General features: G+C 37.1%; 2 protein-coding genes across 6 annotated transcripts in view; one reads left to right on the forward strand and one right to left on the reverse strand.

The window, feature by feature from the left end:
• The window catches only part of WASF1 (WASP family member 1), a 123,449-nt gene extending 121,099 nt beyond the window's left edge, over positions 1-2,350 (reverse strand). Inside the window, exon 1 of one of the 5 annotated variants that reach the window (XM_058307280.2) lies at positions 2,240-2,350. The gene's annotated coding sequence lies outside the window, so the exon portion shown is untranslated. Of the gene's footprint in view, positions 1-1,693 lie in introns of all 5 variants that reach the window. The other 4 variants (XM_012518564.3, XM_058307281.1, XM_058307282.1 and 1 more) reach the window with 4 other exon arrangements.
• A 373-nt stretch (positions 2,351-2,723) lies between these two features.
• The window catches only part of CDC40 (cell division cycle 40), a 47,132-nt gene continuing 24,144 nt past the window's right edge, over positions 2,724-25,711 (forward strand). Inside the window, exons 1-3 of the mRNA XM_058307279.2 lie at positions 2,724-2,975; positions 15,178-15,264; positions 20,637-20,766. Of these exons, the coding sequence (XP_058163262.1) occupies positions 2,787-2,975; positions 15,178-15,264; positions 20,637-20,766 (406 nt within the window). The 5' untranslated portion in view covers positions 2,724-2,786. The remainder of the gene's footprint in view (positions 2,976-15,177; positions 15,265-20,636; positions 20,767-25,711) is intronic.

Consider the following 25,711-nt stretch of genomic DNA (forward strand, 5'->3'; position numbering starts at 1 on the left):
ATTGCAAGGTCATTTCCTAAACAAGCACCTGCTCTTACGCAGTTAGATTATATGTGCGCCACTTACAAGTACCATAAAACAATTACTGTACTCTAAAACAACTGCCTTTGCAATGCCCATGGACAATTCCGTTTTATCAAAAGGATTAAATGCAACATGCCCAAACAACCAAAGGTGGAAAGGAGGGATTAAAAAAAAAAAAAGAATACACATATTTGGTAGTGAATAATTTATTTTTAAATAACGAGATGTAAACCGTTTTTAAAATAATTATCAAGTAACCAACAGTTGTTTCTTTTACTTTCCAAAAATATTTCATCTTTCTGAAATGATAGATCATGCAAAAATGGAGCCGACCCATCCTTGTAGGTAGAAGTTAAAAAATGAAAAAAAAATCGACAACAAGCAATTAAATACAAGAAATTGCAAAGAAAAGAGATGAATAGAAATAAAATTTAAATAAATTAGGGAATGGTCGATCTGACAGTTAAAAACCCATCTTAAAATATTAAATCCTTTTATTCTACGAAGGCTGTAATGATTAGCAATCAAATATTCTGCTACTGAAAAATAAATACAAACTTTTCCTAATCAAAACTTGAGAAATTCCATATCAGGTACTTTATCTAAATATTTGACATGAATAAAAATACTTTGGCCAAAAGAAACTTAGAGCATAATGGCAAAACTGTTCCTAAGAGTTCAAAGATTCATACTGCATTTGTAATTATGATATAGTGCTATCAACAATTAGAAAAATGGAAGTTACCTATCATATAAATTAAATTTAAGAACATTAAATAAGACGTGTTACCAATAAATCAATTTACTCATTAGAAATAAGACAACACGTGAATCTAACATCAAAGGGAAAAAAAATAAGTATAATCCAAGGCGCACCTTCTATAGAAAAGGAGAGGATTAGACTGAGCCGTATTAAAGTACCTAGACTAGCTAGGGATTAATTAATTGGTTATAGGACAGGTCGTAAATGTTCAGGTCAGATGTGCTTTCTTTTCATCATTATTCCAGTTCACCATCCGCAAGTGCAAGAGAAGGCGTCAGAGCACCGAAGCTAGGGGGCACGCTGTAGCAAGGGGAAAAGAAAAATGGAAAAGGTGCAATGGATGCTGCATAGTTGAATAATTATCTGGGTGGCACAATGGGCGAGTCCTGCCGACATCAGAGCTGAGTGAGCGGCTCCCTAACTCTGCCGGCGGCGCCCCCATTAGCAGGCATCGGAGGCGAAGGCACCTCTTCGTCACCTCTTCAAACGAATAAAAGAGTTTCCCATTCTGGCTTTACCGTTATGTCTTTAGACGCGGGATTGCGGGGCAAACACGCAAACACACAAGCTTGCTTTATAGAGCCCGGGGAACGTAGGGCTAGCAGGGTCTTCTCCACGCCCCGGTGCTGCAGCCTCCCCCAAAGAGAGGAGGCAAGGGGGTGGCCCAAGGGGCCGGGGGCAGGGGAGCTCAGGCGACCGCACCTCAGGTGATCTCTCTGCCTATGGCAGCTCAGGGCGGTCCCCGTAACCAAGAGCCAGTCGCGCCCGCCGCCGTCTCCCTCTGCACCCAGCCGGGCCGGCGGGTGGGCGGCGGGAGCTTTGGAAACCCCACGAATGGGGGTGGGGGTCGTCGCAGAGGGAGTCGCACCCACCCCCTAACCTTGGCCGGGCTAGAGCCACACACACCTCTTTCTTCTCCAGCGGTGGAGGAAGACTTCCACTCGTAGCATCCCCCGTCACCCCCCAAAATATTCCTGAGAGACTGGCGCTCACCGTGAAATCTTGGGGGGCTCTTGCCTTACCCCTTCTTCATGCTTTGGCGGCGGCCACCGGTCCCTCTCAGATCCCCGAACTCCACCTAGAGCCCCCACGAGCGTGGGGCTGGGGTTGGAATCCGCTCCCGGCAGCGGCGGAGGCGCCAGGCCACGGGGATCGCCGCTTGCGGCGCCCGCCGGTCGCCGGACCCACACTGTGCTCGACGCGCGAGCTAACAACACCGCGAGCCGCCGCCGCCCCCCGCCCGCCCCCTCGCGCGCGACACTCCACAACCGGGCGCGGGGATCCGCGCCAGAAGCCGGGGGGACCGCTGGCCTCTCTTTACCTAACCTCCCATCCTCCCACCGGGAGCTATTCCCCGCCAATCAAGGTCTTAGAACGTAAGACTCAGTTTCCTCCAGAGCTCCCAGTGCCCAGGCATAAACCTTGTGGGAAACTCAAACTCTGCCCACCTACCTATCCGTGGAGTGAGGATTGCAATTCCCCCCTTTCCTGAGTCTGTGTGGTATTGCCCAATCCTCAGTTTGGGGGAAGGGGGACCAAGAGCACAGTGCTAGGCTAGGGAATGAGGGAAGATGATAGCCAATTGAATGAACCATCCATTTAGGGGCGGGGTCAAGGGGAGGCCTGTCCGCCGGGTCCCGCCCCCTCGTCCCAAACTACCCTTCCCATTGTGCCTTCTCTCACTTCCCACCGCGCTGCACGCTGGGAGTCAGGACCGCGAGGCCTCAAGGTGTTTCGGAACTCGTAGTTTTTAAACAAGTCAAGTAGGTCCTGAAAGTTGTGAACTATTATAATTCTCTGTATTTCCCCAGGTAAATGTTTCCAAAATTTTAGTTAATATAGAGTTAAACCAATAATAATTACTTGATTGTCTGAAAATGTTATAAATTCTTTCTTAGTAAAGCGAGGTAAATAAAGTGTGGTACGGTAGTCTGTCAGGACCTGAGAGCCGCTTCTTCTTCCGCCGTGGCCTGGTCTCCGCAGAGGATTTGCTGCCGTCATGTCGGCTGCGATTGCAGCTTTAGCTGCTTCCTATGGTTCGGGTTCAGGGTCCGAATCGGACTCGGACAGTGAAGGCGGACGATGTCCGCTGCCAGCTGCCGACTCCCTCATGCACTTGACTAAATCGCCTTCGGCCAAACCCTCTTTGGCAGTGGCGGTGGACTCGGCTCCGGAGGTGGCAGTTAAGGTAAGCATTTTGGCCGCTGCTGTGGTGCGGGAATTGTTGGTTTCTTTTCCAAAACCCACCGGTCGCGAAGGCTTGTTAAGCTTCCGTGACCTCTTCTTCAGTGCTGGGAGAGAAGTTACTGAAGCTTGGATATTTTCTGCTTCTCACATGCATTTTCCTCGGAAGAAGCCAATAATCGGGAAGTTCAGACAGTCTTCCTAGGCTCTTCGCCCTTGCCTCCGGCCCTGAGAAAGCAAGTGAAAAGACGGGGGGTAAAATTTGATTTTATAGATTGGGACGTGGCCTGCGTAGAGCAAGTGCAATCTCAGAGTATAAATGAAGCTATATAAGGACTGCCCAAACTAAAATATGTGCCCTCACTTGAAGTGAGCAGTGGTCCGGCTTTGTTTTGTGTTTGAAACCAGAACTAGGTTTGAATATCGGCCCCCCAGTTCTGGGAACTTAGGCAAATTGTGCAACTTCCTGCTTCCTCACCTGTACAGTGCAGATAATGTTAAAATTAAAACTGATTTTTAAAATATCCTTTCTATGGAAGAGGATTATTGTGAAGAGGAAGTGAAATGATAAAAATAAATCAATAGCACGGTGCCTGGTACCTAGTGAGAGTGCAGTAAACGTTAGCTGTTGTGATTATTTGTTAGTACGTTTGAGAAAAAGACCTTGGGTTTAAGAAGCAGTGTACATGATCCCAAAGGAGAAAAGTGATGGAGGGAGATGAGCTATACATATAGCCCATTTGACAAATATTTACTGAGCACATGAATTTGTCAGAAACTATTCTAAGCGCTGAAGACACAGAGGCAAACAAGCAAAACACCCTTGCCATCATGATGCATACGTTCTAATGACAGAGGTAGGCAATAAAATGTGAGCAAATAAAGTAGACTGGACAGAGTACAATGAAAAAAAAAATAGAATACCATGTTAGAGAATAAGTTAAGAGTATGACTTTCGACAAAGTTGGTCAGGGACGGCCTCCCTGAAAAGGCCTTTAAGTTGGACCTGAGGAATGAGAAGAACCAGCCATGTGCAAACTAAGGCAAGAGTTTTCCCCCAAATCTTAAAAGCTTTGAGATGTCAAAGACTTTAGTGTGTTTGAAGAACTAAGAAAAGGTCAGTGTGGCTGAAGCCCACTGAGAGCATCCAGCAGTGTAGTATAGACCAGAAGAGCCTATGGGGTGATCGCAAGCTCAAGATGTGGAAAGATGAGGCAGTATGCAAAAATTCCTTTGTGTTTAAAGCGTTCCCAAGTCTACTGTTATAATTTTAAAAGTATTCTACAGGTTTTCAGTTAGCCATTTGTGGATTTTACTTTTTAATCAAAAAATATTTGGGATGAAATGACGCTTAGAATCCTGTCTTTATGATAAAACAAAACTCACCACACTCATACCCCTCCAGCAACTTTCTTAGTCTTCCTTTCATATTTCCACTTTTTGGAGCTCTCTTCACTTCAACTCATTTTCCCCTTAACTTGATGTCGACTTGCTGTAACCTCATGGGAAACTACTCTTCCTGAATACTATCAGAGGCCTTCCAATGGTCAGATTCTGTCATCTCACTTTAATCTCTCCATCAAGTTAAATAGTTCTTCCTGGAAACTTCCTCTCTGACTGCCAGAAGGCTGTTCTCAGTCATCTGGACTCCTGTTCTTCTGCCCCCCTTTTCAATATTGGTGTTTCCTGGGACTCTGGCCTTAGTTTTTCTGCTAGCCACATATTCTCCCATGCCATCAATTGCAGTTTGTGCTCTGCAGACTGACATATGAAAGCTGTGAAGTGGTTAACACAGGCTGTTGAATCACTGCTGCCAAGATTCAAATTCTGCCTCTAGTACTGTCCAACAAGGTGACCTTGGAAAAGTTATATAAATGCTCTGTGACTCCATTGTTTGTGTTTTGTTTTGTTTTTTACCTACAAAATAGGATAACACAAGTACCTATCTCATGGAGTTGTAAGCATTGTCATAATGCATGTAAAGCACTTAGAACAGTGCCAGGCATACAGTAAACTCATTAACTATTATCTAACCTTATTATTTCTAATTCTGACCTTGCTAGTTGCACACCTATTAAACTTCTTTCCAAGGTTGACTGTCAGGCACCTCCGTTTCAATGTGCTGAAAAATTAACATGTTTTCTTTCCCTCAGAATCTGTTTCTCCTGTTTTGACCTCACAACTCACACATTGTCCATGCCAAAAACAGAAGTGTCATCCTTTTTTATTCCTTCTTCCTTAGCCCCTGAAGCTAATTCTTCAAATGGTTCTAACATTTCTGTTTCATTAATGTCTCAAATCAATTCCTTCCTCCCCGTTCTTACTAAAACAACTTTCGTTCATATCATGCTCACTTTTCTAAGGAGTCATTCTTCACTTTCTCTCTGACCCCTACTTTTGATAAGGGGTCCTGTCCATTGTGACATTAATATTTATCAAATCTCTCTCTTTTCTCTTCTGCAGTCAGTGTTCTGTTCAGTCTCGTTTTCTCTTCAAGATAATTGAACTGATCTCCTCACTGGTTTTTCTACTTCTTCCTTTCTTGTCTCCCAGTTCCATAACTCATTCTGTCCATCTCAGTGCACCCAGAATGATCATTCAAAATTCCAGTTTCATTATATCACTTCCTTGCCCAGAGCCACCATGTTGCCTAGTGGGTAAAATCCAGTCCTTACATGAGACCTGCCATTCTCCCATGCCAAACTCTTTGCAAAGCCCCAGAAGCCTAATTTTTTTTTCCTCCCTCAAGATTCTGCCTAAGCTAGTCACCCTCCTGGAAATCCCTTTCTTCGTACTCCCTTCCCTACCCCAACTTCTAGTGTCCTGGGAATTCTCTTCTACCTTAGCCTCTTTTTATATACCCCAGTTGTAGCATTTGGCCACATTGCTATGATTTGCTAACTTTTTTCTTTTACCTGGCTGTAAGATTCTGGGGACCAGAGATTAGATTGTTAGGTATATTCATTTTCTTGTTTCCAATGCCTAGTACACAAGATTAAGGGAAATCTGTTTGGTAAGAGAATGAATGAAAGAATAAGTGAAAAAGATCTTGTAAAAGCATGTACATTCAGAATCAGAATTTTAGAGAGTTGGGAGGGTCTCTAGAGCTCACTTAGTTCAATCACCTCATGTTATAAAATAAGGAGGAGAGTTGCTTAAAGTGTTCAATGTTATTGGAGGCTAGAATCCAAACCTTCTGAAACTCTCTAAATTAGTTTTCTCTTATATATTAATTTTCCAGGGATCTGGGTGAGAGAGTAAGGGGTATTGCTGGTTTGTGAACCAACACCTGCTTATACATACATACACACATATGCACACACACACACATAAAAACCAAAAAACTGAAACATGGTGAATCTAATGATAGGAAAACGACCAAGGAAGCAGATGTGAAGCGTGCAAATATGTTCTTCTGTGTTTGAATAATTTTATTGTGGCAAATAACATTTGGCAGAGAATAAATTCATGCAGTGTTTTTAATCCATTTCTGTGAACACTAATGAGGTTGAGTATCTTTTCATATAAATTATGGTGATTTGATTTTTTTTTTTCTTTTCAACGGGGCTACCTGTCTTTTTCCTATTGATTTATATGAGAACTTTACATATCCTGGATACTATCCTTCATCAGTTGTATGTATTATAAATATCTTAGTTTGTGGCTTATTGTCTTACTCTTCACTGTCTTTTGATAAACAGAACAGAAGTTGTTTACGAAACAGCCTTATTAAATTAATCCTTTATGAATTGTATCTTCTGTTTCTTGTTTGAAAAATCCTTCTTCATCCCAGAGTCACAAAACTATTTTCCAATATTATCTTCTGAAGTGCTCTTTGTTTTTCACACTTTGGTCATTAATCCAAGAGGGATTATTTTGTGTTTGTGAATGTATGTGTATGGTGTAAACATTTTATATAATATGACTTAATATCTAGTAGGACAAGTCCCCTTCCCCTCCATTTTTCTTGTTGCTATTCAAGAATGCCTTGTCTGTTTGGGCCCTTATAATTCTGTATACAGGTTAGAACTAACTTGTAAAGTTCTAAAGCCTAGTTGGAATTTTGAATGGGAATGTATTGAATCTACATCTATTTGAAGATAATGCTCTGTCTTTTCATTTATTTAGGTATTCTTACCATTTTCTTCAATTTCTTTCAAAGTTTGTCATTTTTCCCCATTGAGGTCTTGAACAGTTTTTGTTGGAGGCATTTCTAGGTGTCCATATTTTTATGCTATTATTTTTTTCATTTACTTAATTTTTAACTGAATCTTACGGCTTACATAGTTTTATCAACTGCAAAGAGGACTGTTTATTTTCCCTTTAAAGTCTTTTTTTTTCTTCACCTTATCCTCATGCTTTACTAAAGATAAAAAAGGGTCACTTGATAATGATAAAAGGTACAATTCACAAAGAGGTATAAATTTTAAATTTGTATGTGCCAATAGTGTAAGTTCAAAATAGTTAAGCAAAAATTGGCAGAACTACAAGGAGAAATTGACAAAACTACAGCCAGAGTGGGAGATTCTACTATACCTCTTTGTACCTAAACAAACAAGAAAAAAAAAAATTAGTGAAGATAAAATGTGAACCATGAAATAGAAAGCTGGATCCAGAGGACATGCAGAATATAGCATTTAACAATGTAGAACATTGTTTTCATGCACTATGAAACCTTTAACAAAAAATGACTGCAGGGTACAGGAGGGGATGGCAAACTTTTCTGTAGAGTCAGTGAGTTGTATAGGCTTTGCTGTTCACATACAATCTGTCTCTGTCATATATTCCTGCTTTTTTTTTTAAAACAACCCATTAAAAATGTAAAAATCATTCTTAATTTGGTGGCACAAAAACAGGTTGACCCACAGGCTGTAATTTGCCTACCTATGTAGCATAAAATATGACCATAAAATATACCTCAACAAATTTTAAGTCATAGAACCACGTTTTCAGACCACAATGAATGCAAACTAGAAATCAGCAACAAAAGATAACTATAAAATTCCCGGGGAAGCAGCCTTGGCCCAGTGGTTATGGCGTCTATCTACCACATGGAAGGTCCGCAGTTCAAACCCCAGGCCTCCTTGACCTGTGTGCAGCTGGCCCATGCGCAATGCTGATGCGTGCAAGGAGTGCCCTGCCATGCGGGGGTGTCCCCGCCTAGGGGAGCCCCACGAGCAAGGAGTACGCCCCATAAGGAGAGCCGCCCTGCGCTAAAAAAAGTGCAGCCTGCCCAGGAATGGCGCTGCCCACATGGAGAACTGACACAACAAAATGACGCAGCAAAAAGAAACACAGATTCCCATGCCGCTGACAACAACAGAAGCAGACTAAGAAGAACACGCAGCGAATAGACACAGAGAACAGACAACTGGGGCGGGGAGGGGTGAAGGGGAGAGAAATAATAAATAAATAAATCTTTTAAAAAAAAAATTCCCCTATTTGAAAATTATGGAAGTGTAGTTATAAGTTAGCCCATAGCCCAAAGGAAAAAAGTCATAATAGAAATTATAAAATATTGTAAGACTCGAGTAGTGGCCATTGCAATTTTTTAATGTATAATATTAAATATATATAATAGACAAGAATGAAGACAGAAATTATTATGCTAGGCATCCATTAAACCCCACTGGATGTTGGTAAATGATTCTTGATTCTTGCATCTCATCCATGATAGATCACTTTCTGTCTTAGTACATCCTTTAAGGTGTCCTTTAGTGAGGGTTAGCTGGTGGCAAAAAAATGCTTTCAGTTTTTGTCTTTAAAATATTTTTATGTAACCATTTTTCTTCATGTATACTTTTACCGGCCTTCATATGTTTAGCTGACTTTTTTTTTTCTCTTAGCACATTTAAGATACCATTCTCCCATCTTCTGATTTTCATTGTTTTTGATAAGTCAGCTGCCTGTGTAACTGTTTTTCTTTGAAAGTGATTTATATTTGTCTGTTTTGACTGCTTTTAAGCTTTTAAGATACCCTCTCCACACACACTTTTTTCTTTTTGGGTGGAGGGGAGCTAGTTTTATCACAGGGTATATAGGTGTGGATTTCTTTTTGTTTGTCCAGTTCAGAATTTGTTGGGTTTCTTTAATTATGAATTGATTGGTTTGGATTATGGATTTTTCATTATTTCTGGTAAGTTCCCACCTCTTGTCTCATCACATATTATTTTTGTCCCATTCTCTGTCCCCTGATTCTGGAACTCTAGTTAATCATATTTTTGTTCTTTAATGTATGATGATGATTATGTATTTTCTGGTTAAAAATGAATTTTAATGCTACCTTGTCAGATTTTGCATTTTAGAAATCATGTGATAAACCCTATTATTGGATTGCAAGAATTGCTTATTGAGTGATTTTAAAACTAAAAAAGTAAAAGTAGACCTGGCTTTCTCTCATTTCAATCAATAACAATGTTACTTTCCCCCAGCATATTCCCTATTTTACAATGGTGAACTTGAATAAAATGAAAATTTTGTATCTAATTTTGAGGCATTTTATTTAGTTGCTGCTTCTTGGATTATCATTTGTCACATTTGTAGGCATCACATTTTCCCTCACATCTGTTAAGGCAAAACTCAGGTGTATTTATCTGAGTTTATATTCGTTTATCCCATCTACCTAAACTCCTATTTTAGGAAGTTTAATCATGTCTACACACTGAGGGGGGAAAAAAAAAGGAATCAATTGATAAGTTTTTTGTAATAATTAATAACTGTGATCTGCTTTAAAGTTTACAAAGTGTTTTCATTTATATTTTCTTATTTGTGTATCAATAAGAAATGTAAAAAGGATTAAAAAATAAATGTTACTGGGTTTTATTCTCAAATTTCTTTGAATCAAAAAAAGATAAATAGTTTAAATTATTTGACCCACAGGATGCCCTCCACTTACCAAACTTTAATTTTTATGGATAATTAACATGGAATAGAAATCCCTTTATAATTCTGTGGTAATTCCAGTTACATGCCTAATTGATATTGAACTCACCATGGATATTAAATCAAGTCTTGGTATTGCCCAAGTTTTTCTAATTAAATGTAAAGTTAACAGCCCTTTAAATTCTGGAAGGTTGTTCAGTTTGTTTTAAAATTTAAGCAGGAACCAGGAACTTGAGCTGATTTTTACTTTTTATTAGTTGCCACTGTTGCTTATATACAGAGTAACTTTTTAAGTTTTTTATTGCATTTAAAACAGTGTCTCTTAGTACTATGAAATGATTCAAATTTATAATATTTGAATACCTTATATATTGTATATCTTAAATATCTTACCAGAAAGATCTGGTAAACCATGTTATAAAGTGGTTCTAGTAACTAAGCTCTATAAAAACCATTGGGGGAAAGCGGGTGTAGCCCAACTGATTTGGCTCCAGTCTACCATATGGGAGGCCCTGAGTTCGCTTCCCAGGGCCTCCTTGTGAAGGCAAGCTGGCTCACTCTGACAGAGAGCTGACAGCGTGGCCCTCGGAGAGGTGGCGCAGCAAGATAACACAACAAAGGGAGACAAGCAGACACAAAGAAACACGCAGCGAATGGACACAGAGTGGACAGCAAGCAAGCAGCGGGGGCGGGGGCGGGAATTAAGTAAAATAAATCTTAAAAAAAAAACCATTGGGGAGGTATAAATGTGGTTAAGCCCACTTCTTTTAAATTTATGGTACTGAGTTTTGCTACTGGACCCTAGGCAAGATACTACCTCCAATCATTGTGCATTCTAAGATAATAGGCACATATCATCTTGAGGCATTTAGCATTTGAACTCCCTTCCTCGAGAATCTTAATTTGAAGAACAAACCTCCCATCCCCCACCTTTAGACGCTAAAAAACCCAGGAGCCTCACTCTCCCAGCTCCCTGCTCCCTGTAGTTAAGACTCAGGGCTACAACTTGGGCTCAGCCAAACAGATATACACCCAACCTTCCTAATCTAAAACTAATCCACAAAGAAGCGAAGAAAGAGAAGGATATTTTAAGTGGCAGTAGTTGTGGCATCAGTGTTGACCAACGTGATCTAGTTTCTAGGTCCAGTAGTTTCATCCACAGCATCCAAGCACAGCTGTTATGGTTCACTAAAGGTGATCTGTTGTGCTCACTGGGATGATTCTGTTGTTTCATTGACTTTATTTCTGCCCATTGCTCAAAGCCAATTCTCCATCCTTCCTGGTAATTCTGTAAGAAACTAAAAAGGAGTCATACTTAGTCTGTATAATCAACTTGTGGCAGTTTCTGTTGCTTGCAACTAAGAATCCTGACTGATAATCTGGTTACTCTGCTGAGGACTTTTGTTTGTTGCTAGTTAGATCCCTTTAACAATGATCACTGGGGTTATTTTAAACTCTTCTTCCCATTTGTTCTCTTAGTACCTTGGGTAAAGTGATGATCTTGCTGAATTCTTCATCTGTAAAGTGAAGCCAATGCTTACCTCACAGAAATGTTTTAGGGCTTATCTGAGACAATGTGCCCAACCCAGTGTTGGCATATTAGTGTTCCGTCATAGCACTTATCCTCTCTTAGCAACCTATATAAATTACTTATGTTGGTTATTGTCTGTTTCCCCCACTATACGTATGACAGGGACTTTGGTCTGTTACTGTGGACCTCAAAGAGGCCTGGCACATAGTAGGCACACAGCCAATATTTTTGAATATGTAAATGAATTTGGAGTTACCATACCTGCTTTATGCAGATCTTGTGCCCCTTACTACACAAAGAAAATAAAAAGGACATCGACTACAACTCCCAGTATTTCTCACCATCTCCAGACACATTACTGCTCATCCATTCTCATCTTTGTCATCTCTATCTCATGTCAATCAGAGCCCTCCTCTTTTCTGCAGCTAATCTCACAGCTGTGTCCTGGATTCTGTCCCCTCCCACTTCTTCCAGGATAACCATACCTTTGAATATCTCCTCATTCTGGACATGTGTTTTTCTCCCTGGGTTGCTCCTTCCCTCCATCCTATGATTGACTAAATCTATAGTCCATCATAAAGGGACAAAAAAACAAACTTAATTTTATCCTGAAAATCCTGCAATCTGGCACCCCATCTCTTCCTGTGATCTTCACTGCTAAAGGTCTTGAAAAAGTAAAAATTATTACTTATTCTTAAATTCTCAAGTATAGCTTTGCCCCTTGCAGCTGGCTTTCCATATTCTACCCCATTACCAAAATTGCTCTGGCAAAGGTATTTTTATGACATAATAGCCATATTCAGTGATCTTTGGTAAGGCTTCATCCCATCTTCAAATTAATTTAACAAATATTTATTGAACATATACTGAGTGCCCTGTATTCTGTTAGGCAGTAAAGACAGAAAGATGTAAAAGTCATGATTCTTGCCTTCAGGTAGTTCCTAACCTAATCAGAAAAACATGGGACACAAATAGTACATATAATATTATGGGTACTATAAAGAATTATGTACAATATTGCTTAGGACTATGGATAAAAAAACTGGTTTTCCTGAGCAAGGAATAAGGAAGGAAGGTATTAGGGAAAATAAGATTATGCATTTCCAGATAATAGAGAACAATGCATAAGAAACAAAGGGAATAGTGTTGCCAAGGGCACAAAAAGCATAAAAGTGCTTGATATTTTTAAAAGCATTTAGTCTAATATGGCTGAAGTGGGGGTATATATAATACCAGACAAGGAGGTATTATAACTGACCAGACAAGATACGATAGAACCCTAAACTAGGGCAATTGTAGCTGGGATGTAAAGAAGGGAGAGTGGGAATGGGGTTGCTGGAGAAATATTTCAGGGGTAAAATCAGTAAGACTCAGTGCCTGATTTGGTAGTGAAGGTAGATTCAGGGGAAAATGATATGTTCTCTTTTGGGCATAACATAGTGTTTGATGCTGTGAATCCACGTAATGATGTTCAAAAGGCTATTGGATTTATGGATCTCGAGGTCAGGAGAGTGGTCAGGGCTGCCAGAAAAATTGTGGGGTGTTAATTGAAGGCATGAAAAAGATGAGATAAGGACTAGTAAAGATCTGGACAATTTTGAAACTAGAGAGGAAGAAAGTTTAAGGGAACCATACGCAATCTCTGTCTTTGAGAAGTAGAGAAACTAAGTCGCCTGCTGTCAGTGAAGTGCCTTTGATACAGTGTTCTAAAAGTGGTACAATTTTGGAACCATAACTGTGTGCCTATGTTATTATTTTTCTTGCCAATTTTCTCATCTTCAGTCCTTAGGTGGTCTTTCTCTACCACATCTTCATTTGTCTGGTCATCAACGATATCCTACATATTTAACTAAATTTGCAATGCTACTTTGCATTGTCTTCAAATTGTGCTGATAGAGATATCATACCATCAGCCAGAGGCCAGGAGAATAAAGATGGTGATATAATGATATGGACAGTTCTAGAGACCGAGGGCACACTTTTGTGTACATAATCCTCATTTTGTAGTTTACATTTTAGTGGAGGGAGGTAGACAATAAACAGATATGTCAGGTGATGATAAATATAATGGAGGGAAATAAAGCAAAGTAAAGGAAAGTAGAAGACTGAAGGCAGAGACCTGAAAGAAGAGAAAGAGCAACCATGTGGCTATCCAGGGGAAGAACATTTCAAGAGGGTCCAGTAAGTGCAGAGACCCTGAGGCAGGATTGTCCTTTGGTGTATTCCAGGGATAGCAGTATGAGCCTGTGAGGCTGGGATAAAGTGAGCAGGGGCAGAATGCTAGATTAAGAAAAAAGTTGGAAGAGAGAAAGAAAGGAAAGCAGATTATGAAAGGTATGTTCTCAACCAGTTAGCTCCAGCTCCCTCATTTTATAGCAGTTTTGTAGTGCTAGCTTTACCGAAATATAATTCATAGATATATATATAACCTCCTTAAACACATAATTTCAAAATATAACTTGAATGACCTGGCTAATAGAAAGATAAATTAAAGGAAAAGTGTTTAAAATCAAATAATATGTATTCATATGTAAATACCCAAGCAGAACGATAGGAGAAGCCAAAAATGCCCTAAAGAAATATCCTAGGGAACCATACCTACCTTCTGAGGACAACTGGTAATGGATCATGTCTTTGTTAGTCTTTTAGTCTGCGCAGGAAAGTCACCAGAGGGTTTAGGGCAGAGATATACAGATTCTGACTAATGTTTTAGAAGAATCACACTGGCTTCTATGTGAAACAAGGCTGTATGACTGGGCAAGGGCTAGAGCAGGGAAACCAATTATGAGGCTGTTGCACCAATTAAAGTGCAATATGATAAAATGGACCAAGGTGACAGTGAAAGAAGAGGTGAGGCGTCGTTCAATTCTGAATGTATATAGAAGAGAGAATGATAGGATTTGCTGACGGGTTGCCTATAGAGTGTAAGAGAAGAGGAGTCAAGGATAGCTCTTGGGAGTTTGGCCTGAGCAACTGTAAGGATGGAATCTCCAGTAACTTGGAGAGGGAAGGCTGAAAGGAGTCATTAGATGAGGGGAATCGGGAGTGCCTGTTTGGACATAGTAAGTTTGAGGTGTCCATTAGACATTCTGGGAGAAAAGAGTCGCATTCACAGTTGGATGTACAAGTGTGAGGAGGTCCAGGCTAGAGATAGCAATTTAGGAACCAGCATATTTGTAACTGGTGGGGTTATACAAAATGATAGACTACCAATTATTCTCAAATGGATGAGATTTTTTTTAAGTTCATTAAACTGGGGAATGACATACGTTATAACCTTTTACCATAGGTTATGAAACTATTGGCATAGGTTATAAGACTTTTAATTTAGAAGGTCTGTGCCTTGCTACTTCCTTTTGTTTCTTCCACAGTCACTAACCAAGTGCCATCTGGGAACATATCTAATAAAGTTAGCTGAGTAATAAAAGAGTGCATCTGCTGAATTTGGAACCATAGGAACATGTCTTTTGAGGGTTTTTTGTTGGTTTTTTTTTTAAAGAAGAGTTGGAATCAGTTAAATTAAGGCTTTGAGTAGTGTTAACTTCTTTAGAAATTTTCAATTTGGTTCAGATGGGAAAATGTCAGTATTTTGAGAGGGAGAAAAAATTGTTAAGCATTTTAACCTCTAAAATTAACAAATATATTACTTTCATTAATCTTTGTTAGGATTATTAATCATGTGGTACAAGTAGAGTAATCATGAAATTGGTGTTAAAAATGGTTTGTGTGATGTTAATGTGGCTTCTAAAGACACATATCACTTATCTTTAATGTTCATTTGGTTTTCTTTTAGGAAGATTTGGAGACTGGAGTTCACCTTGACCCTGCTGTCAAAGAAGTTCAATATAATCCTACCTATGAGACCATGTTTGCTCCTGAGGTAAGAAAATGCTTTATATTTAATGTTCTGCCTTTTGCTAAAGTATTTAAATTATGAATGGGTAGATAAACAGTTGGTGAATTTTTAAGTTTTCTCACATAAGCATGCCATTTTAAAAATATATCCCTCTAGTCTTCAAAAGTTTTAAATAATATACTTCTATGAGAATACTTCCAAAAATTCACTAGCTGTTTATCTACATACTTAAAAATACCTGATAATATGGACCTGTGTATTTTGTAAAAGGAAATCTTTAAATATTTAGATATGAACTTAGTTAATAGTATCTTCTCAGCATATTGTGAATTCAACGTAAGGGGCAATTTTTTGGTTATTATCATCACCAGTACATAAGTAGTTTTTGAAACATTTAAAAATGTCACTGTGCTAAATACTGTCATATTGACAAGGTCACTGATGGAAAGTAGTCACAGCATTGAATGCCTGTTCTCTGTAAGATGTTTTATTGGATTTTTTCCCTCGTGATGATAAATGTTGATAGAAGCATTAAAAAATAAGATGGAAACAAAACAAAAAATGGTGAAATTGTCCATTTTGGAAAGTCTTTAGAGAAAAGAATAAATTTATACATATTTTGCCTTTAAAAGGGAAAACTTTTCTTGGCTTAGAAAAAAGAGTAATGCCAGAAAATGGTAATTGTTAAACAAAAGAATAAGTCTTATACTAGCAGGTTCTTTTATTTTTATTTTTATTTTGTCTTTATTTTTTTAATATTACATTCAAAAAATATGAGGTCCCCATATACCCCCAACCCCTACATCCAACTCCTCCCCCCATAACAACAATCTCCTCCATCATCATGAGACATTCATTGCATTTGGTGAATACGTCTCTGAGCACCGCTGTACCTCATGGTCAGTGATCCACATCATAGCCCACACTTTCCCACATTCCACCCAGTTGGCCTTGGGAGGACATACAATGTCCAGTAACTGTCCCTGCAGCACCACCTAGGACAACTCCAAGTCTCGAAAACGCCCCCACATCTCATCTCTTCCTCCCATTCCCTACTGCCAGCAGCCACCATGGCCACTTTCTCCACACCAATGCCACATTTTCTTCGATTACTAATCACAGTAGTTCATGAATAGAATATCAGTAAGTCCACTCTAATCCATACTCTGTTCCTCTATCCTGTGGACCTTGGAATGGTTGTGTCCACTCCACATCTCTATCAAGAGGGGCCTTAGATTCCACATGGATGCTGGATGCAATCCTCCTAGTAGGTTCTTTTAAAAAGCACTTTAAACATGGAGTTGAGGAGCCATATTCAGTGTTTCTTGATGAAAAAAGATACTTTTTTTTTCCCTTTCATTTTTTAGCAGCTCATAGTCATTATTCTTTTTTTGATACATTAGAGTCCTAGAGCTATTTCAGATTACTTGCCTGCCTAGGTTTCCGTAGTCACTGAAGAGATGGCAATTGTAATGTGTAGCACAGCTGAAAATGCCACTGCTAGTATTTAGACTTTGCTCTAACTGTTCTGTAGGTGTGCAATAAGCAAAAATCTCATGTTCATGCCCTGAGACTATGATCCCTTACTTTACTTTATTCTGTTATTTCTTATATCCTAGCATGTTGAACTATAGCCTGCCCCACTCAAATGCCCTGGCATTATTTAGCAGGCCTAATGAAAGGTGATACACTATATGTTCTTAGTGATTTTTTAAAAGGAAAAGCACTTCAATAAAATGGAACTGATGAATCAGAAAATGATAAAAGTCTGCCGTAGTCTCTTATACATTCTATTTTAAGCATATTTGTATGTTAGTTTATTTTTCTATGAGAGCCATGTTACTTAAATTTTTTAATCCTATGCATAACTAATACATCACTATCTAATTGCTTTTAAAACTTAGAAGCAAAATTGAAAGGTCAGTTAAAGTTTTGTGGTAATATTGATGAGACCGTAAGCCTATCATTCTCTTTGTGACATTATCAGTTCTTAATGTTCTGTTCTTTTTTCTCATGTTAGGGAGCCTCACATCAAATATGTAAACTAATTTTTGTTTATGTTAGGAATACATAAGTTAAGAAAGAAATAATGGAGGACAGAAGGGAAGAAAAGTAATAATTTTCCTTGTTGCCAAATGAATCATCTCTGATATAACATCATTAACTTGAAATTTTATAACTAGGATCTGTATAATTTGGCAGTCTAAAAAAGTGTACCAAGAATTTTGTTAGATTAAATCCAAATCCCCGTATTTGAGAGTCAGTTGTTAGAAATAAGATATAATCTATCTCTTCAAAGTATTATATATCAGAGAGGCTATCTTAAGTATATTGTTTAAAAAGATGGAGATCAGACTATTTCCTGTATTGCCTCTAAAGTACTATTGAAGTTTAAGGAAGAATTTTATTTGATTGTAAGCATAAGAAAAAGTTCTACAAAAGAAGTACTCTTTGAAATGGGAAATATAATCCACTCTAAGAACGAGAGATTTAGAGTGAAAGAGACACTTACTAGCTGAGAGGCTCTTAGTTTTCTCATAGGTAAAATGAAGATGAAAATTTCTACTTTATTAAGGTATAATAAATGAGATAAAGTATAATGAGCTTAGGAAACTCTCTGATACAGAATAAGCATTTAACAAATGATGGTTATTGTTATTTATATTCATATTACTAGCTAGATAGGCTTTGGGGAGGAAAGATTCCAGGCAGAAGGGAACAATATTAGCCAAATAATAAAAGATCAAAAGAACAGGAATGCCTTAGCCATTATCAGTAGGAGACAAGAGGGAGATTGAACTGGAGTGGTACTTTGTATAGTATTGCATGGAACTTTGGAGGCCAAAATAAAGAGTTTGGTCTTCAGTAGCTGATAAAAATATCTCTAAGGTTCTTAAATGAGGGAGCAGTATAATCAAAGCTGAACTTTTAGCAAGATTAGTTTGGTAAGGGTTTGCATAATGAAAGAACAAAGATAGAGCTAATGAAATAATGAAACCTATCACTTATTGTATTCCAGGTACCATGCTAAGGGATATATACATATCCCTCATTTCCTCTAGTCTTCACTATAACCCTGTTAAGTAGGTACTCATCCCTATTTTATAGTAAGGAGGCCAAAACTAGGATTGTACAGCCAGCAAGTGGCCTAGCTGAGGATATAAGTCCAGACCACTCTTAACTCTTACCCTATACCTGGAAGAACAGTTTGGAGACCATTTTGGTGTGTGCAGGGTAGACCCGTATAGTTTTGACTTCACCACTTCTGTAAATTAACTGAATTGGCTGTTACATTTTATGAGATATTATTTCCCTCTCCTAACCAAGGACTTTAGTCTACCTAGTTATTCAAACAAGATTTTCCAAATTATAGATTGAACTTGAAGATATACAATTGTTTTAGTTTAATGATTTTCTCTTTTTCACTCAGTTCTCTTCGGATCTGCTTGGAGCAAAGTATATTTAGCTTTTCCAGATTCATATAAAATCATTAAGACTCAGGAAGAGACTGTAGTAGGTAGAACAGCTAGGAAGTTTTAAAATCATTTTATTATCTTTAACTTTATGGATGTTCTTTGTTTTTGTAATAACTTTTATGACTGAATGAAGTCACATTGACTCTAACTTCAACATTCTGCAATCTAGATTTTTTTATTTTATATTTCCACCCATCAGCAGACACAGGACGAACTAATACAGGCTGCAAGTCTTGGACTATCCTTTACAATTTAGAATGAATAGTAATAAAAGCTTTGGGATATCAAATCAGATATTTAAAATGAATCATTTTTAACATAGATATGGAGTCTACAATAAAGGAGTCTTGTATTTTTTTTCTTCTAAAGTAGAAAAAAGGCCAAGTAATCTAACTTACTTAGGTTCAGGTTTTCATACCTAGTATAATGATAGTTATCTAGAGATGACAGCATTCTGGTTAGAGAAGATAATTCTTTATATTTAAGGCTCTGAAAATGCAAAGGTGGCATATTCTAATGTCAAAGTACTTCATCAAGACATTAGACCTTCTAGAGTTCAAATAAAAGTACCCAGTCCATTTCCATTCTTTCAAAGTGAGCTCATTTTACTCTTTATTTAAAAACAAAAAAAAGAATTGGATTTTCCTAATTCTTTTTATAATACCATTAAATTATTAGTGCTTGACAGAATATATTTTGGTCCTTTTGTTTTGTTTCACTTTTTTAAAAAAAAGGAGGTATCAGGGATAGAACCCGGGGATCTCATACATGGGAAGCAGGTACTCTAACCACTGAGCTACACCCATTCCCCAGTTTGGGCATGTTTTTCACCCAACTTTTTAAAAACTGGAAACTATTTATGATTGTGCATCTAAGGAATATTATGATGTAATGAATGCTAGACTAGGATTTGTTCTAGGCTTGTTTCTATGAATTAATAAAACTATTGAACCTAAATCAGGTAAGATAGGTAGTCTCTGACATTTCCCTTTATTTGTAATATGAGATAGAGTATGTAGGTAATACCATAGTGTGTGCCTAGATAATACCTAGAATAATATGAGATAGAGAATACTTAAATGGCTCTCCAGTATTTTTTAATGGATCAAGTTAGATAATATTTGGAAAACCATTCTGGAAACTCAAAAGTCTTATAAACAAATAGATAGTGGTATTATTTTGTGTGAGACTTTCCTAGTGTGACTTTGCAAAGTGGAGAAATTTTAGTTATTATTTATTTCCTGGGGACTTCTCAAACACTGTTTTACTGTCTGTAGTCCTGCCCTTCATCCCTACTGGGCTTCTGATTAATCTCTTCTTCATTAGTGCTTTCTATATGCCAGGCACTGTGATAACCATTGAAGATTCTGGACACACAGATGAGAGCCTTTGAGGAACTTAGAATGTGGTAGAATAGAAAAATCATGTATTTGAAAATCATTTACATCACAGTTCCATGTTCTGATATATAAAGTTCACCAAAAATCCCCAATAAATGATTAGGACAAAATTGCAGTAACTCGCAGTTATCTAGAGAAATGCTATGGAATAGAACTTTCAGTGATGATGTAAGTGTGGTAGCCACTATCCTCCTGTGGTTGCTGAGCTCTTGAACTGTGGCTGGCACAACTGAGAACTGAACATTTTATTCTATTTTTATTTTAATTAGTTTAAATAGCTGCTTGTAGACTTAAAGTGAGCTAGATACCTCTCCTTCTGCCCCAGAGGCTGACAAACAGTGCTAATCTGCCATCACCTCTTTGCACTGAACCGTGTGAAGTGAGCATGTTCCCTTATAGGTTAATCAGCCCCTGATGTTCAGGAGATAAAAATATATTGTATAATAATGCCAGTAATTCTAGCTGTCATATACTCAGGATTCAATTTTTTCTTTTCTTTTTTTTTCTTAAAACATTGCAGTTTGGACCAGAAAATCCATTTAGGACACAGCAGATGGCTGCCCCTAGAAATATGCTCTCTGGATATGCTGAGCCAGCTCATATCAATGATTTTATGTTTGAACAGCAAAGGAGAACTTTTGCCACCTATGGTAAGGTGATAAGACTTATAGTTTCAAGTTTTGCCTGATTAGAATTATGAATTTTGTATGTGTGTGATAATCTAATCCATCTTCTGGCTTTTAAAATTTATTAAAAGTATTCCTTCATAAAGAATCGTGTGTTTACTAATACACATCTATAAATACTTATATAAATGAGAAAGTGAACTAATATTTTTAGTGTATTTATTAATTCAAAATCTACTATGATTTTTGAGTACCAGAAATATTCTCTTTTCTTAAAAACAGAATATTCTTTTTTGTTGTACTTGGCAATATTCACTTGTTATTGAAGTATGCCCATTATATGCAGATTGATGTTGAACTTTAGTAAATAAAAGGATAGTATTAAGAAAGTATGTTTCTTTTATAGCTTATAGTAGTTAACTTTACTCTGTTTCTTACCCTCTTAGATCATGTATCTGAAACGTTTTCTGTTGATCACTGAGGAGCATCAGGAAACTCAGTGGTCATAAATTCGTTGTGAAAAATAATTACATTCTATCAATGATGGGATTTAAGAAAGTTATCCCTCTAAATAGGATGATCTTTCTAATGTCCGTTTTGGTAGTTCCATGGATCATCAAACCTGGTCGTTTATATCAGGTTTGCCCATGTTTGCTGGTGTCTTTCTCTTTCAGCCCATGTTGTACTTTCACAGACACACTGAACACCTTCCACTTTACGGCGTTCTTTGGCAATAAAGGCCATGCATAGTAAACAAGAATGCTTTTATCTCTGTTGTCATTGTTACTTACGCATTGATTACTTGTCTTGATGCATCTTTCCCAAAAAATTAATTGAAAAAGAAACCGTGGCATTTCTTTTACAACAGATTTATAAAAATCTCATATTTAAGCATCTGCAACATTGTCCTATGATTTTTTAAAAATATAGTTTTCTAAGCAGATAGTATTCTAGTACTTCCTACTTTGAATTCCTATATTGGAATTTTAATAAATTCTAAAAGTCACAACTTCTCATCCTATCTACAATTAGCTTTAATAGTTTTGTTATAATTTGTTACAATTCTTGTTATAATTTGTTAGTTATTTTATTATAAATAGGACAAAAAAGTTAAGAAAATACTAAAGTGAAATATGTTCAGTGATGCTTTTTTTTTTAAACTACTAGGGAGTGAACCCAGGAGCTCATATATGAGAAGCAGGCACTCAACCACTGAGCTATATCTGCTCCCCTAGGCGATGCTTTTTAATAACAGGCTTTTTTATTATTATTATTAAAAAGTAATGCAAAACAAATTTTAAAACCTTTAAGAGAGTAATCTATAATTCACTATACTAAAATATATATTCTTAGCATATGTTTATCCCTCCAAGTCTTTTTTTATCTACATATTTATATTACATAGTTATCATTATTCTATACTTCAAACTTTGTATCTTGCTTTTTTATTCAGTGGGCTGTCACAGCATTTTTTGTTGCTAATTTATAGTCTCAAAAGTTTATCACTTTTAAGAGTTACATAATATCCATTGATTTGTTATATCATAATTTACATAACTATTCTTATTTTAGAAAGTTACTTTTTTCTAACTTGTGAATGATGCATACTGATTCACTGTAAATTAGTTGAGAGGTTTAGTACAGATACTCTTAGTTTTTATCACAATATATCATTGGAAACTGGTTGTAAAAAGTACTGTTGTCTATTAGATCGTATTTCACCATGGCAAGGTTATAACTGACTAACAGTGTACCAAAAGTCAGGGCTAAGACTATATACCTCTAAAATAACCCAGAAGATTTCAGAGGCACTTCCACTCCAATAAAATGGTTATAAATGCATTGTACCCATTGCTTATATAAGGAATCTCATGCCATTTTAAAGTATTTGTGTAGCCTATAAATATCAACTCTACTGCATCATAAATTTATATTCTGGCTGATAAAATAAACTTTGAAAGACTTTGCTTGTTTTCTTAGATTTAGAAAGGACTTGAAGCTATAATTTAGATAGTTTGTGTTTTTAAAAACAAAACTGAAAAAAGAGGTCCAATTAAGTTTATATTGATACCCACCTATTGAATTTCCCTGTAGCAAGGGTAAGCATTTGAAACTATTCAGTTAGCTTTAGAACTGGGTTCAGGGATGGGCTTATTTTTTTGCCCCTCCTACTAGAAATAATGGGCTAGGACACAAGTTGAACTATTTAGTGAGTGAAAGACATGAATGTGGGGCTATCATATACTAACTGGGCAATTTTGTGTAACTGATCACTTAAACAAAACTAAGAAAATTATAGTCTCCTTTAGGGTAGATCTTAGAAGTGAGAACAGTTTGCTTGAACTTTTTTTTTTTTTTAAGATTTATTTTTTATTTATTTCTCTCCCCTTCCCACCCCTGCCAGTTGTCTGTTCTCTGTGTCCATTCGCTGTGCGTTCTTCTGTGACCACTTATCCTTATCAGCAGCACCAAGAATCTGTTTCTTTTTTTTTTTTTTATTGCGTCATCTTGTGTCAGCTCTCCGTGTGTGCCGCACCATTCTTGGGCAGGCTGCACTTTCTTTCACGCTGGGCTGCCCTCCTTATGGGGCGCAATGCGCGTGGGGTTCCCCTATGCGGGGGACACCCCTGCGTGGCACGGCACTCCTTGTGTGCTTCAGCACTGCGCATGGGCCAGCTCCACACAGGTCAGGGAGGTCCAGGGTTTAAACCATGGACCTACCATGTGGTAGGTGGATGCCCTATCCATTGGGCGAAGCCCGCGTCCCTGCTTGAACTCTAATAAAAAAGCTAACCATCCTCGGGTTTAACAGTCTCCTTTTTCTTCACTGTCAAGTATAGAGCCAAGTATGGCTTCTGTTAGTTTGAGAGTCCTATAATTTTCTCATAGAAAAGTTCTTATCTGGCTTCAGGTAATGATTCCTTTGCTGGCTTCCTATCTACTTGTTTTCTCCCACTATCTTATACATGGCATGTAAATTACCTTCCCTTATTTGCAAAGTGCTGGGGAGCAAACCTTCCTTATTTCTTAAACTAGTTTTACCTATAAGGCCTAAAGGAGATGACACATGAATTCAATTTTCCCTGAGGCTCATATTTATCATGCTATAACTGTTGGTATATAGAACAAACATTGATCTTGCTTTTCTTCTCATTTTTAAATGGTTGTAACAATGTTGTTTTCTCAGTGAGTTATTTCTGGAAGATTTATATTGTACAATACAGTTAGTTTATCTCAGGACTCACCACTGTCCTTATCAAGGAACATAGTCTCATTTACTTTATTGTCCATCCCGTTTACTTCTACAGTTTTGCTGTTAGTTCCTATTCATAGATTTCCTCTTGACTTCTCAATATCTTAGTGATTTATGTGAATTATTTTCCTCTGTTTTTCTCCCTTTTCTTCCTGAATTCCAGGGCTGTTCCCTTGCTAGTCTTTCTTAGGAATTCTCAAATCAGATTTCTTCTCCTTGTTCTATTTTCACTCACTATTTTCTCTATACTAAGCTATGTAAGTATAAAATAGAACTTAAAATAAACACCTTTAGTCTCCTCATACTCATAAACATGAATTTTAACCTCAATATTGTAAACTCTTCATTAACATTTTTAATGATTAAATATTCTGCAGAATTGAGATATCATAATTTATATAAGAATTCCTTGTATTAAGATTTTAAGCAGGTTTCAGTTTTTCTCTATTAAAAATGTGTTGATTTAATATATTATTCTTAAGTAAAATGCTTTTTAAAATGTGGTGGTGAATTTCTTTGTGCATATAACTTTAAAGATGAATTTCCAGAAGTAGGTCAAATAATATAAAATTTATTTATATAAAATGAATGATTTTAAAGCCTTTGTTATATATTGCCAAATTGCTTTCCAAAGAATTGTCCCAATTTATAATGTTACCAATCATGTATGAGAGTACCTATTTTACTTCACCCAAGACCCATATGATTATTTTTCCTTTGTTTATGTGATAGTGAAATATTATATCTCTACAGCAGCAATAGGAAACTAACACAGTGAGCATTTTGGCATATTATAAATATATATACTCTTTGACCCATCAAATCCACATCCAGGAATTTAACCTAGGATATATTTACACAGATATAAATTGATTCATGTATTGCATTCTTGTTTGTCACAGCAAATGATGATAGGTACTCACATAAATGTTCATCAAAAGGATGCATTTAAAGGCTGTGACTACACAACTCTGTGATGAAAGTGAGAGCTGCTGAGTTAGATGTCTAGAGTCTGGAGGTATTTATATGTCAGCAAATTTTCTCCAACTAGATTTTTTCTGTTCACACAGATTACATTTTCTTCAGCCTCCTTATGAAGGGACTATAACAAGAATGGGAGAATTTATGATGTCGATTATGCAAGGCATGGGACTGTGTAACACAGTGAACCATGTGTTGGAGGATAGACTGTGATTAACAGTACAAATATGACCATGTTCTCTCATGAACTATAACAAATGTACAATACTAATATATGGTGTTAATAATAGGGGGTATATGGAAAATATATACCAAGTGTAAACTATGGACCATAGTTAGTGATAATAGTCTGATGTTTTTTCATAACAGATACACTACACACAACAATGTAAGGTGTTGGTGAAGAGGTAATATATGGGAATTTTCTGTACTTATGCATGATTGTTTTGTAAGCTTACAACTTCTCTAATAAAAATATATTTAATATACATTATATTTCTATTTTACTTTGTTTTCTGGACTACTAGTGAGGTATCTATTTGTGAACCATTCTTTTGCGATTTGTTTAGTCTCCTCATTTCCCCATTGAAATGGTAATATTAATAATCTTAAGGATATAATGATAAATTTGATATTTTTAGGGCCATTACATATTATACTACCAAAAGGAAGAAAGTAGACAAACTCCACTAAAAAGATAAAATCGAAAATAAGCTTCAGAAAGATATATGAGAA

The sequence above is a fragment of the Dasypus novemcinctus genome, chromosome 11 (assembly GCF_030445035.2).
Source record: "Dasypus novemcinctus isolate mDasNov1 chromosome 11, mDasNov1.1.hap2, whole genome shotgun sequence".
NCBI lineage: Eukaryota > Metazoa > Chordata > Mammalia > Cingulata > Dasypodidae > Dasypus > Dasypus novemcinctus.